Source organism: Bos indicus, chromosome 27, assembly GCF_029378745.1.
Source record: "Bos indicus isolate NIAB-ARS_2022 breed Sahiwal x Tharparkar chromosome 27, NIAB-ARS_B.indTharparkar_mat_pri_1.0, whole genome shotgun sequence".
NCBI classification, from domain to species: domain Eukaryota; kingdom Metazoa; phylum Chordata; class Mammalia; order Artiodactyla; family Bovidae; genus Bos; species Bos indicus.
Genome location: NC_091786.1, coordinates 17,705,764 through 17,720,750, shown reverse-complemented (window position 1 = coordinate 17,720,750; position 14,987 = coordinate 17,705,764). Strand labels below are relative to the sequence as shown.

Genomic DNA, 14,987 nt, shown 5'->3' with positions numbered 1-14,987 from the left:
AACCTGAGGATTTCTTCCAAAGCTCAATACTTGGTCCTATGTTCTTGATCTCCAGTCTTTTCTAGATATAAAGTGATGTCATTTCTCACTTCCATTATTTTATATATATGACAATCACTGTAAAAACCCTTCATGCAGTCTGAATCTGTCAAAAAAAACTGATTTTCTGTCTCTAAAAGCCAAGGAAGGGACTTGCCTGGTGATGCAGTGGCCAAGACTCTGCACTTCCAATAGAGGGGGCCGGGGTTCCATCCCTGGTTGGGGAACTAGACTCCACCTGCTGCCAACTAAGAGTTTGAATGCCACAACTAAAGATCCTGTACGCCTCAACAAAGATCAACAATCCCGTGTGCCACAACTAAGACCCGGCACAGCCTAATTAATTCATTTAAAATAATAAATCAATAAAAGCCAAGGGATTCACTGTTCTTTCCCCACTATGTGCCACTGCTGCTGCTGCTGCTCCTAAGTCGCTTCAATTGTGTCCGACTCTGTGCGACCCCATAGACGGCAGCCCACCAGGCTCCCCCATCCCTGGGATTCTCCAGGCAAGAACACTGGAGTGGGTTGCCATTTCCTTCTCCAATGCATGAAAGTGAAAAGTGAAAGGGAAGTTGCTCGGCCATGTCCAACTCTTAGCAACCCCATGGACTGCAGCCTACCAGGCTCCTCCACCCATGGGGTCTTCCAGGCAAAAGTACAGGAGAGGGGTGCGATTGCCTTCTCCAATTAGGTGCCACAACCTCCCTCAAATGCAAACGTTTTATCAAACAAACTGGATTCTTCACTTAATTTCTACTGAAGAAAAATAAAGCCCAGTGGTTAAAGAAAACAGACTCTGAAGTCAGTACAGCTAGGTGGATATTGTACACCTGGCCTCTTCCACTTGACAAACTTGTGGCATTGGGCAACTCCTTTAACCTTTTCACAGTAGCATAAACATTATACACAATACTTCGCCTACAACAGATGTTTAATAAACGTGAGAAAATATTTTCCACCTGGGATACATTATCCAACAGAATATAATCTTAGTAGAGAGAAAACACATACGCAGAGAAAATACTTCAAGTCACAGGTGTTCTCTCTGCCTCTGTTTCATCAATGCCCTAAAGAAGCTTCAAAGCAATGGCTTAATTACCTAAGCATGAAGGTGTGATAATCAGTCATCAGGGTGGAAAGCTGGGGTACAGCCCTGAGAGGGCCATGCTTCTAGGAAAAGGGAAAGAATCTGAACCCAGGCAGCCAAGATACCATCCATAAATGGAAGATAAAGGTGGTAAAACTGAAAAGAGGTGCATAAAATAGAATGTGATTTCTAGCAGACACAACTGCATCGATGAGTCTTCCACAGCATGCCCCTTTTAAAGACTTATTCTTTGCATCTTCATTAAGGAGCTAGTAAGAAAGAAGATCAAATTATCTGTTCAACTCCTGAAGAGTTCAAAAGAACACTGCTGTACATTTAGTATGTGAAGGATACATTTTCTTCTCCAACTATGATAATGGTTAAAAATAACAGACTTGGAGCCAGACCACTGGGTTCAAATTCTATTTCTACTCCTTGCTGGCTCTTTGAACATGGTCAAAGTCAAGCAACCTCTCTGTGCTTCATTTTCCCACCTAGAAACTGGTCATAACAATGGTAACTATATCTCTGGATTGTTGTGAGAATGAGTAAATGTGTTCAAGGATTTAGGATAATCCCATACAAACAGTAAGTGCTATAAGCATTTGCTTTCATCATTATTACTATTATCATTCTATTTCAACACAATTCTTTTCTCGAAGGAATTGTCCCACTGATGACAGCAGAAACCAATTTAAATACTAGTGATGAGGTCAAAAGTAATTCCCTGCCTGTTGGGATTGTTTATCAGAGGGTGGAGCTTGCTCTTTATCAGCTATACTCATATCAGCTGTACAGACACGTATGTATGATGTTGAGCGCTGAGGGGAGGCCAAACCTGGGCCCTAAATGGAACCGAACTCCACTGCATCTATCTTCACTCTGAATCAACTTACAAAGCATGTGCTTTACAGCATTTTAAGCCACATTAACTGATAGTGTTCACCACCTGAGTCACAGCATTCTTCTCCCTTCTGACATACAGGCAGATAAACTCTTGCAAAGAGTAGCAAGGAACAGCCCAAGACTTCACCACTGTTCCAACAATGCAAAAGTACAAACATTTCATCAGCTTCAACAAATTTCATTTTTATCATCCTTTCCTTGGTATGCAAAATGCCCGTGTTGTTCTACAGGCAAAGGCAAGCCATACCAGAGGAGGTCGTTACCAAGCCTTAAGTAGAACTTGAAATGGCGTTCCTTGTTTGGAGCGTCTTTCCTCTTTGACAGAAAACGAATTTATTTCTTGTGTTTTTAGTTGAAGGCGTAATAAGCATACAAAGACCAGGGCTGCTTTCGCCATTACATCCTCAACGCCAAGCACAATATGATGGGTAGATGCTCAACATTTGTTGAATGAGTAAAATTCATGTCAGGCAGGCAAAGTCTGGGCTTTTAGGGTCCTCAAAATACCCGGACATCTATCAGCTACCACGTGTTGGACAGACTTCGGTTTTAGAATGTATGCCACGTCGTTTACACAAATTACTGGCTAATTCACCGAAACCGAAAAAGTAGATTAATTTCCTACCACACGAGGAAACCGGGCCTGAGTTAGAAATGAGGTTTCCCGAGGTGGGACGGGGGAGACAAAGGGCCTAGGGTGGCTGCGACCCCGGAGCCCAGACGGCGCCCCAACTCGCGAGGCACAGGGGATCCGGGGGGGAGCTCGTCCCGGCCGGGGGGCGCCCGGCCTTCGGGATGGAGACCCGCCCGGGAGGTGGAAGGGCTCGGCGGGGGCGCGGGACCCCAGGCCCGGCCGGCGTCGCGGGCTCCTCGCCACACCGCCTACCTCATCCGATGGTGCCTGGCGACGCGCCCCGGGCGATGGAAGTCGTGCCGTCGGGGAGGCAGCTCACGGGCCTGCGGGAGTCGCAGCCGCGGTTCCCGTGTAGTAAGCGCCCCCGGCCCCTGGCGCCCACGCGCCGCCGGGACACCCGCGCCTCCGCCGGCCACGCGGCGCCCCGGCCTCCGCTCCGCCCACCCCGCCCAACCGCTCCGCGGTTTGGGGAGCGCGGCTTCCCGCAGCTCTACGAACAGGAATTCCGAGCACACATGGGCACATCTGAGCGTGTTCAGGTGCGCTCACTGAGTGTCGTGTTGGGCTTCCCTGGTGGCTCAGCTGGTAAAGAATCACCTACAATGCGGGAGACCTGGGTTCAATCCCTGAGTCAGGAAGATCCCCTGGACGCGAGCCTAGAAACCCACTTCAGTATTCCTGCCTGGAGAATCCCGTGGACAAGAGGAGCCTGGCGGGATACAGTCCACGGGGTCACAAAGCGTCAGACATGACTGAGGGACTAAGAACAACACAGCACAGCAAGGCTCTGAGAGTTAAAATAACTTGGGGAAGTTGAAACATGACTTTGTGGTGAAGTTAAGAGCTCCAACCAAGGACTATCTAGTTTCAGAGCCCAACTGCTGCTCCCCAATTCCTCCCAGGATAGATTTTTCTGGGGCATAAATACAGTGCCTCTGGCAAGACCATAGGGCACAGAAAAACATGTTCTTTCACTTGTCTTAAAGCTGTGTCTGCTTCTTCAGAAATGTCGGTGAGTAAGACATTCTGGACTCCCTGCCATGCACATTAAATTTTGTAGAGGGATGTTATGGCCTTCAAACACGTGCCCACAGGGTCCGCAGGCAGTTTTCCCACCTGCAGAGATATTCCTGGGGAATAATTAGAAATGTACCCAAAGGTTTATGAATATGTGCGTTCATCACAGTGCCGGTCATGAAATAGCTACAAATGGAGAACAATCTAAATGTCCCACAGTAGGGAAATGATTAAACAAATTAGGGATACTCAAATGGTAAAATATCACTCCCCATTAAGAACTATGTTTTCCAAACCAATTACTTTTAATACATGATCCTATATTATTTCTGGATGCTGAAGGAAAAAAAAAGAGTCGTAAGAAACATTATAAGACTAATTTAGGAATTTTTAATATGGACTGTTTATTAAATATCATCAAATAATTACATCAATTACTGAGTACATTTTTATATAAATGAAATTTAACAAATGTACTAAATTCTTAGAAGATACATACTTACACATTTAAAGATAAAAAGCTGTATTTTTAAGAAATATGATGAGAAGGCAGTCCACAATATAATTTAGGGTAATTAATTTTCATTTTGCTTGAAATATATATATATATATATATACACACACACATAGAAAAAAAATTAGAAAGACACATACCAAAAATTAACATTGGTTATCTCTGTGTAGTGAGAGTAATCTTTTATTTTTTGCACATTTGTGCACACTTCTATTTTCCTATTGTGACCTATAATTATTTTGTTTCCTCCTCTCCAAGGCACAGAGAGAAATCTAAGACTAGGAAAAGATTGACACATCATTGAGTTAAATTAGTATAAGAGAGCCTTGTATTCAAAGTAAGATAAGGCACCAATACACACAAAGAATAATTAGATCAAAGTTACATTTATGTTGTAAGGGAAGGGATAATTAAAGTAGCAAAATAGATAAAAACCTTACTTGAAGAATGAAGTTTTATTGGAAAATTTCAGGACAAGAGAAATATTATATAATATTTCATTTTTAAGTTACTCTAAGGCAAACAAACAAACAAAAAAAATGTTTTAAAGGTTATCAAACTGCAGTCCTGAGTGGAATCTTGGGTGATGTCCTCCAACCTTAGGATAGACTGTCCCCTCTCCTCCAGCCAGCTGGGGGGATACGTGGTGGTTTACTCGCCAAGTCATGTCCGACTCTCGTGACCCCATAGACTATAGTCTGCCAGGCTCTCTGTCCATGAGATTTTCCAGGCAAGAGTACTGGCATGGGTTCCCATTCCCTTCTCCGGGGATCTTCCCAACCAAGGGATCAAACCTGGGTCTCCTGCATTGAAAGCAGATTCTTTACCAGTTGAGCCACCAGGGAAGCCCCTGTGAGGATGTAGGGAAGGAAATGGCTATGACTGTGCATTCTATCTGGTGATATTCACTGCAAGAGGCTACCAGTGCCTTGCTGTCTCCTGGAAATTGTCCATTCAGGAAGAGGTGGAAGAGAGAGATTCAGGAAGGAGAGAGGAAGTTAATGGATGGATAATAGGCAGCTTGAGTGATGGGAGCAGGTTCTTTGTGGGACTCCCTTTATGTTGAAGGAAATGCTTTTATCACATGTTTTGTCTGAGACAGGGAGACCCAGGTCCTTGAACAGTGCAAGGGGGTGTCTTCGCCAAGCAAGGAAGTATATCTTTTCATTTTTCCGCTGGCCAGTCTTGCTCCCATCCTTCCTACCACATCTGCTTGGCTTGGAGTTTATATCTAGAAAGCTTGGGTGAAAATTTTCTTGCAAGTTTTATATCATTATTTACACAAACCCAGAAGGATAAGAAAAATGTAGATTTAATCTTCCCCATCCCTCCCCTGCACACACACTCAATCAGTGGCAGTCCAGTGTAGATAGGGATGCAGCCAAGATCTACTCAGGATAACTTTCTCAGAGGAGAGGGAAAAAAAAAAAAAAGGCTGGTTTCCTTGGCAATATCAACCCCTCTGGGACATAGAGAAAAAATAAATAAAAAGGCCATTGCCAAGATTATACTACAATTAAGTGTAATGTGCACTAAATTAAAATGTATTACTTTTACATTCATTTATCCAAATATTTAAAAATTCAATTTTTTGTAATTGAAGATGACATACTCCACATATGCTTGGTGTCTGTTTATATTTTGCTTCTTAGCTTTTTGAGAGAACAAATCAAGAAATAAAATTTAATAAAATAAGAAATAGAAAGACTTCCCTCTCAGCCCAGTGGTTAAGACTCTGTGCCTCCACAGCAGGAGGCACAGGTTCGATCCCTCATCAGGAAAGTTCCACGTGCCTCAAGGTGCAGTCAAAAAAAGAAAGAGAGAAATATAGCCACGGATTATCTAAAACAGATGTGACTGGTTCACCTTTCCACAATCCTCTGAGTATACCTGATGTCAGGGTGAAAATGCAAATAGGGAACACAAAGAGCAGAAGAGGACAATATCTGGGATTCATAGTCTAGTTCATATCTGCTCCCTGCCTTTGAGGGCACAGGATTAAGATGTATAAGGTTGAAGATCAAAGAGGTCTAGATTAAACAGAAGGGTGAACAGAGACCCCCAAAATAAGCCCAGTTACTTATTGACCTCCTTCTATGACTTTCTATGCTGATTAAGAGGTCCCATTATCAAACTTTCCTCATTTATTCTCTAATTTAGAAATTAAAATTTGTGAGAAACTTTTTCTTAATAATTTGCAGTCATTCATAGGTTAGATCCATGCGTTTTCTTGTCAAAGACTAAAAATACTGACACAAACTTATCTGAGTGGGAAGAGTGGATGAAGGCGTGCCCTCTGTGATAGGTGACATCCTGCAATGGGAGCAAGGAAGAAAAAAAAAAACCTTAGGGACAGAGCACTAAGAATGTGGAGCCTGAGTGAGACAAGACAAAAGAGATTCTGCTCAGTCACTATCCTCTTCCTACACCCTGGCATGTTGGGATAAAGAAAAAGCTTGATTTGGTCTTTCAGAGATGAAAAATCTTCTGCTTATAGAAAATAGCAAAAGCTCGGAAAATAACCTAATATAAAACTCAAAAGGTAAAGAATCAGCCTGCAATGCAGAAGACTGTGTCCGATCCCTGGGTCAGGAAGATCCCCTGCAGAAGGAAATGGCAGCTCATTCCAGTATTCTTGCCTGGGAAATACCATGGACAGAGGAACCTGGAGGCCACAGTTTGTGGGGTCACAAAGAGCCAGACATGACTGAGCAACTAACACACAAAACTCAAAAAATCACTCAGCACCCACAGCCTTGATATATGTATCGACTAAATACTTTGCTCTGTCACCTTTGAATATATTAACAAACAACAGAAGGCTCCATGATCTTGTGAATATGGTAATGTGAATGCCACGATGATATTCACACATATCTTTGTAGCATTCTGAACACATAACTCTTCCTGAGGACCAACTCTTCAGGCCCCACAGGATGGGAAGAAAAGCACTTTTTCAGAGAAGGCCGAGTCATGAACAATAAGGAGAACCCATGCCTCCAGCCCCCTGGAGGAGTTAGGTTTGCCCTGGCACACAGAGCTTTACACATAAGACAGACACATGCAAATAGTAGAGCTTTTTAGAGTCAAATAAATAAATACACTTGAAAAAAATGACATAGATTTATAAACCTGGCCTATGACAATGGGATTCAGGTTACTAGGAACTAGTTCTATCTTTACATTTTCAGTGATCAGCACATATAGGGGGCAGTCTAGATAATGAATTTGATTCAAGACAGGATAAAGTCAGCTTTCTCCTATTGGTGTTAGAAGTTGATTATCCAATTTGGCTGTTCAGTGGGAGCTCAAGACAATGGAAACTCTTGAGGGTTGTGGGAGGCGGGGCGGTGCTTTCTTTCAGATCACCTGATGTTAATACTATCAATGCATTAATCATCCTAATGAATAGTTACAGCTGGTCTTAGACCTCACTCTCCGAGAAGGCTGAGGGCGTCTCCCTCAGACGTGGTGATTCAGCGAGCAGATGACAAGAGGGCCTGTGTTGGTCCCTTCGTTTGGGAGACAAGGGGAGAAGATGGGCCTGAGAGCCTCTTGGAAAGAGGCTGGAGGGAAGCTGTAGATGAGGGACTCGTCTGTCACGTTGTAGAACGCTATATGTCCGGACTCATAGTCTAAGAAAATGCCAACCTTATGCACTGGCTCTCTGACGTGTTGGCCTTTCAAAGGTGATGAGACCCAAAGACTATAATCATCACCAATCTTTAAGCCTATAAGTGAGAAGAGGTCCCCAGGAGGCTTGGGGAGATTCCCCTTCCTGCTCACTGAGTCCTTACAGATGCCCACCTCCCACTCGGTCTTGTTGCCTACTTCCACCTCCCAGTAGTGTCTCCCGCAGGTGAAGACCTGAGTGCCCAGCACCGTGGCAGACTGGTCAAATCTTTCAGGGTTGTCAGGCAACTGCTGTCGGATTCCTCCATGTTTCACACTTTTCAGATCCTCAGACAAGACTAGGTAGGCATTGGCTGTGGCTGGATCTAGGGTTATATCCGCTGCAAAAGGAGAAAAGAATGAATCCCCATTTGCATTCTAGAAAACTCTCTTACGTATGTGGAATTTAAATTAAGGTCTTAGTATCTAGTCCTTTTTTTTTTTTTTTTTTGACTGAGCCACTCAGCATGCAGGATCTTAGTTCCCCTACCAGAGACAGAACCCATAACCCCTGCAATAGAAGCATGGAGTCTTAACCACTGGATCACGAGGGAAACCCCTAGTCCTATTGTTTAAAATTTAATTTAGGTGACGGTGGTGGGAATTTTTGTCCTAATTGGAACAGTGTCTCTGAGACCCTTCTTTTACTGTATCACAAAACATAGAGAGTGGATCTCTAAAAGGAAACCAATAAATCATGTGGAGAATGATACTAGATCTCTGATAATGGAGTGGAAGTGGTTCTGTTTCGTATAGATCGGTCTTATGGACTCTGTGGGAGAGGGAGAGGATGGGGAGATTTGGGAGAATGGCATTGAAACATGTATAATATCATGTATGAAACGAGTCACCAGTCCAGGTTCGATGCACAATACTGGATGCTTGGGGCTGGTGCACTGGGACGACCCAGAGGGAGGGTATGGGGAGAGAGGAGGGAGGAGGGTTCAGGATGGGGAACACAGGTATACCTGTGGTGGATTCATTTCTATATTTGGCAAAACTAATACAATAAAGTTTAAAAATAAAATAAAATTAAAAAAAAAAAGACACTTGTAGAACTAAGAGCTGTTTATCCACACAGGTCATATCTTTTGTCATTTGTATTTGTTTTAGCCAGGGTTGGTTATGGTTCTTGAGTTTGAGTGGGAGAAAAAGTTATCGGTTACTGAACTACTTGGTGCCAGGCATTTTCTGTACATTATCTCATTTAATCATGGCAAATATTATTATCTTCTTTCCATTTTTATAAAAGAAAAAAATACTGAGGTTCGTAGAGGTTAGGAAACTGGGCCAAGATTACAAAGTTGCCGAGTGTTTGAATAGCAATTCCTAATCCGCATTTTTCATTATCTCAAGCTTAAATGTATTAATAACTTCCTATGAGTTAGGGCTCCCCAGATGGCGCTAGTGGTAAAGAATCTGCCTGCTCATGTAGGAGACACAAGAGTCACAGGTTGGATCTCTGGATCTGGAAGATTTGCCTGGAGTAGGCAATGGCAACCCACTTCAGTATTCTTGCCTGAGGAATCCCATGGACAGAGGAGCCTGGTGGGCTACAGTCCATGGGGTCACAAAGAGTAGGACCTGACTGAGCACAGATATAGTGCAACTGCCAATGATCATTCAATGAAACTCGTTTTGAACCCCGTGAGAGACCACCTCTCCCAGCCTCCTGGGAGTAACTATCATTGATTATCCAGACAAGATCAGGCACCCCCATCATATCATTTTATACTTTTCTTTGTAGATCAAATCCCAATCATCACTATCTGTTTGATTAGCATCAGTCTCCTCAATCTCACTGTAAGATCTACAAAAGCAGAAGTAAATGTCTCATTCATCATTGTAAATATGTGCATGCGTGCTGCATGTGTGCTAAGTCGCATCAGTTGTGTCTGCCTCTGTGCAACCCTATGTACCGTAGCCTGCCAGGCTCCTCTATCCATGGGATTCTCCAGGCAAGAATACTGGACTGGGTTGCCATGCCCTCCTCCAGCGGTCTTCCTGACCCAGGGATCAAACCCGTGCCTCTTATGTCTCTCTTATGCATTGGCATGTGGGTTCTTTACCACTTTGCACCACAGAACCTAAGAGCACAGTCCCTACTATAGCACATAGTAGGCACTTCTCAAATATCTGTTGAGTCCAGCATCCATTAGGCCTTTCTCTGAAGGTCAGATTGTCAACAAGATAAAAGGTGAAACCTAGTGCTCACCTCTCTAAGTCTTAGCCAGTGTAAATATTTGGAGCATTCTAAAAGGATAGTTCTTTGAATGTTCCCTCACTGAGATTTAAGAGTTTAGATCAGCTTTTATCCTCACAAGAACAGAGGGAGCAACGCAGAACCCCCTGAGGAGGTCTGTGTGTGTGTATGTACAAGGAGACAGGATGGACAAAACAGGACCATGCAAACAGAGGAAGGAGCAGGACTCAGACAGAAAACAAAGTCAGATCAAACATCAGTCAAGTCTCAGTGCTTCTGCCCATTCCAGCAGAGATGGTCTGTGCCCACCCTGCACCCATCAACTCTGAAAGCCCCTAGAGGGTTGACAAATTATGCTGACTTACTGCTGAATTTTCTTAGCATCTCCCTCATTCCTGTGATGTGGCACAGAGTCAGCTCCGTGCTGATGGCCTCCGGACACTGAAGCAAGAGGGGCTCGCTCCTACGGGAGGGCAGAGACGGTCACTTGGTCTCCTCCGCACAGACCGCATGACCTGCTCCAACGTGAGAATCCAGCCCTTTCTGCCCCAACAGCACGGACACTTTCATCCCCTCTCTGAAAACCTATTGCATCAGCACCACCACCCCATTCCTTACACGACTGAACACAGAAGAAAAACCTACCTTTCCAGTATTCCTCTCACATCCTAAGGGTATAAAAGAAAGAAAGTTAGTTTTCTGCACTCTGAGCGCTAGCAAAGACAGTCCATTTTGAATACAGTCCTTTGCGGATTTCATAGAGTCCCCTTCCCATGGCTCAAGAATACTTTGAATGGGAGATCGTGTGGCAGAAAAAAGTCTCGAACTTCTTCTAGGATGAGTGCTTGTGAATGTGAAATGTTTCTCACAATAACTAAAGATCTCTTTTTCTCATACCATCCTTTGTCAACAGAACTTGGCTGAGAAAGGAGTTAAACTATTGGCCTTATTATCTAATGATGTCTCTGGGAGGTAGAAATGAGCAAAGGGAAGTAGCTTTGTGAGAGGTGAAACTAAGCCTGTGTATGGTTAGACTGGGTTATTGTACGTGCTAAGTCTCACTTCAGTCGTGTCCGACTCTTAGCGACCCCAGGGACTGTAGCCCACCAGGCTCCTCTGTCCATGGGATTCTCCAGGCAAGAATACTGGAGTGGGTTGCTGTGCTGTCCTCCAGGGGATCTTCCTGACCCAGGGATGGAACCCAGGTCTCTTAGGTCTTCTGCATTGGCAGGCAGGTTTTTTTTTTACCAGCAGTGCCACCTAGAAAGCCTGAACTGGCTTATTGGGAAGGCAATAAATTAAATAGCAGCATTCTGGGGAGCTAGTCTAGGAAAGTGATTTGAAGCCGGAAACAGGAAACTGGAACACAGCTTATGTTTAGAAAGGTCCCAAAGAACTCAATAGTAGCCTAGAAAGTTAGTAGAGGAAAGATGGTGAGGAATGTGGACTCAGTACACAAATACATGGGTTCTATCACCTACTAGCTATTTGACAGGCAAATTATCTGAACTACTAAATAACTGCCACTATTACCTGGATGAAAGTCGAGTTTTGGGGAGAATGGATACATGTATATGGATGGCTGAGTCCCTTTGCTGTTCACCTGAAACTATCATAACATTGTTAATGGGCTATACTCCAATATGAAATAAAAAGTTAAAAGAAAACAAAATAACTGCCTCCATTAACCCGTTTTAGGGCTTCCCTGGTGGCTCAGAGGTTAAAGCGTCTGCCTCCAATGTGGGAGACCCGAGTTTGAACCCTGGGTTGGGAAGATCCCCTGGAGAAGGAAGCGGTAACCCACTCCAGTATTCTTGCCTGGAGAATCCCATGGACGGAGAAGCCTGGTGGGCTACAGTCCATGGGGTCACAAAGAGTCGGACACGACTGAGCAACTTCACTTCACTTCAACCCATTTTATCACTACCAATCACCTATAGTAAATATCATAATAGTTAAATATCATAATAGTTAAATAATAGTTATATCATAATAGTTAAATATCATAATAGTTAAATAATAGTATTTAACCTCATCGGGTCTTTTTGAAGATGTAATTTAAAGTGCCCAGTACACAATGTTCATTAAATATAAAATATTTGGCAAAGCTGAGATTGCAATAAGGCAGGTACACAAAAAAATTGGAGTCATAATTTGACTTGTTTGGATGGACATTCCTCTTTTCTTTTTTTACCTTTTCCTCTTCAAAATTTTATTTACACTATACAGAGAACAGTCATTCTTTAAGAAAGTTTTCTTGGGGGGCCAGAACTTAATTTTTCAAGTAAATAAAGAAAACTTTATTCTGTGCAACTTGAAATATGATAGATGACATAAGGGTTTTTTTCTTCATTCGTTTCTCCAATGTTCTTACCTCGAAAGACTCTATAATCGAGTTCTGACACGTGGACTCTATCTGTTCCATCATTTTGCTCAGGCTTCGCATCTGCTGGGTCAGCCTGATCTCATTGTCCCGCAGTTTCTTCAGGTTCTCTCGTTCCTCCATTTCCAGCAGCTGCAGCTGCAGCTGCTCCTCCTCCTTCAGGAACTGGTGCATTTTTGCATATTCTGACAGGACAACCTGCTTACAGGTCTTTGTCTCTTCCTGACGTCACACCAGCATGCACACACGCGCGCGCGCGCACACACACACACACACACACACACACGGACAATAAAGTTAGTCACAGAATCACTTAAGTAGATTTTTAACTCTTACAAAGTCCTAGAGTTTCACTGTGACAATTCTTGAAACCTGACACATACATTCTGTTGACTAGCTAGGTGGATAGTTTGATATTTTAGGAGCTGTGTGTTGTAGCTTAGAGTAGTAAAAAAAAAAAATCAAAAATTCTACTCCTAGGAGATTGTCATTCTAGTGGAAGCAACAAAAAATAAACAAGCAAATTATGATAGGTGGTGATGAGTACTATTATTTTTTAAAAGTAAAGCAAAATAAAGTTAGGACAAAAATTAAGGTGGGGGAAGCGTGCATTAATTTATTCAACATTTAGTCAACGAAAGTAGACAATGGATCACATACTAGGAATAGAAATGAACATCACCAATGCTCCCATGTAAGAAGTCAGAGGTTATTGAGATAATCAAAAACATGCTTTTAAAAAATCTAATTAGACATTTAGTTCTGCTTTTTGCTATACAGCTTAAATTCTAGTCTGCAGCTAACCTCGAGCTCTTGTTCAGGTGTACCAATCCACACCGTATTTTGCTTCAATTTTCCTTCCTCTTTGTTTCTTTTTTATCTGCCCTTTTTCCCCTAAATCATTTGAGATATTCTTTTTTTCAATCAGTTTCCATTCTATATGATATATCTATAACATATATTTCACAATTATAATCAGAGCAGAAATATAGGTAGCCACCATGTGGTATAGGTACAAAGAAGGGAAAAATAAGCCAGCCAGGCGATGGGAGAATTGAGCTGAGTCTTCAGATGGACAAACAGAGGTAGGCAGCCCAGAGCAAGGATACTCCACACTGCAGCACTGCAGATGGTAAGTTCTGTCATTTTCTTCTCATGCTCCATGAAGCATCCCTCTAGGCCCCCTTGTAGAATCACATACAAAATGGAAAAGTAAAACAGATACTGACCTTACACAATATCACTCTCTCCTTCTCATGGTTTAATATAACCTCTGTTTCCTTTCTCTTTTTACACAAAATGTCTAGTATTTCCTGGAGTTTCTCCTGCAATAGAAACAAACTCTTTGTGGTAAATGAGCAGAGCACCAGGTCATGAAGGGGTCTTGAGGACCACTAACAAGATGACTGAGACTTTAGATCAAAAGGGGAAAAAGGATCCATGCCCAGATTTGTGATATGGTGCCTGGAGATTAACACCCATGACTGTCACCCATAGAAAATATTATGGCAGCTGGGGCTTCCTTGGTGGTTCAGACAGTAAAGAATCTGCCTGCAAGGTGGGAGATCCGGGTTTGATCCTTGGGTCAGGAAGATCCCCTGGAGAAGGGCATGGCAACCCACTCCGGTATTCTTGCCTGGAGAATCCCATGGACAGAGGAACCTGGTGGGCAAAGAGTCGGACGTAACTGAGCAACTAACATCACCTTATGCGATAGAATCTGATTTGTGTTCTGAAATTCATATCGAGCCTCCCATCTTACTTTGTGATGTTCCTCAGCCTCACTGGAGAGATTCATTCTGTTTACTCCGTGGCCTTGGGTTAAGAAGTTGTGGCCCCCCGGCTCCTCGTCAGACAACATCCTGGTGGCAGCCAGCATCCTCTCGTAGCTGCCCTGGTTGCCCTCACTCTGCAGGACCTGGGATCTGAGCTGCTTGCCGATGCCAGCCAGCCTCCCCAGACGCTCATTGGGCTGGAAATGCGGGATCTCCAAGGTCCTCCAGCACTCAGGACATGACAAGGGGGTGTTATGTTCCTCCCAGCTTCTCAGGAGACACACTAGACAAAAGCTGTGCCCACACTCAGTGGTCACTGGGCTGGTGAAATAGTCCAAGCAGATGAAACAGGTCAGCTCCTCCCTGAGATTCTCCATCAGATCTGCTGTAGACATTTTCTCAAAGAAGGACATCTCAGCAAGTCTCTATTCTGGGATTTGAAAATGCTCCCCCAGAGTCTATTGTTTCGAGTAACAAGTGGGTAATCATTTGCTATGTTGTTATTACACAAAATTCTTACTCTCCTCTGTGACTAATTTCACCCATTGACACAAAGCCAATTATGACTTAATTTGGAACTCCTGTGTGCTGGGTTCATCATCAACCCCAAACTTTTAAGGAATGTCATGCAAGCCACATGCTGGATTCTGAAGATACTTGCTGCTAAGAGTTGTCATTTCAAGAGTTGATTACTATGTATAAATAGTACCATCAAACCACTGAGACACATTGGTTTTAGGCTGGAGGGTTGGGT

At 43.3% G+C, this 14,987-nt stretch overlaps 1 protein-coding gene across 1 annotated transcript; it reads right to left on the bottom strand.

The window, feature by feature from the left end:
• Positions 1-7,247: 7,247 nt before the first annotated feature.
• Positions 7,248-14,718, bottom strand: TRIML1 (tripartite motif family like 1). Its single transcript, XM_019953388.2, has 6 exons — positions 14,221-14,718; positions 13,688-13,783; positions 12,450-12,680; positions 10,721-10,743; positions 10,441-10,538; positions 7,248-8,213 (listed from the first exon to the last, which is right to left on the bottom strand). Exons 1-6 carry the CDS (start codon positions 14,644-14,646, stop codon positions 7,663-7,665), a joined length of 1,425 nt encoding a protein of 474 aa, XP_019808947.2. The 5' UTR covers positions 14,647-14,718; the 3' UTR covers positions 7,248-7,662.
• Between the last annotated feature and the right edge of the window lie 269 nt (positions 14,719-14,987).

What these genes read in the sequence shown, in the direction of transcription:
- TRIML1 (XM_019953388.2), bottom strand. Translation starts at nt 14,646, where the DNA reads ATGTCCTTCTTTGAGAAAATGTCTACAGCAGATCTGATGGAGAATCTC. An exon ending in AGGCTGAGGAACATCACAAA is followed by an intron (nt 13,784 to 14,220) that starts GTAAGATGGGAG and finishes TTTCTATTGCAG; the next exon opens with GAGAAACTCCAGGAAATACT. An exon ending in AGAGAGTGATATTGTGTAAG is followed by an intron (nt 12,681 to 13,687) that starts GTCAGTATCTGT and finishes GTGTGACGTCAG; the next exon opens with GAAGAGACAAAGACCTGTAA.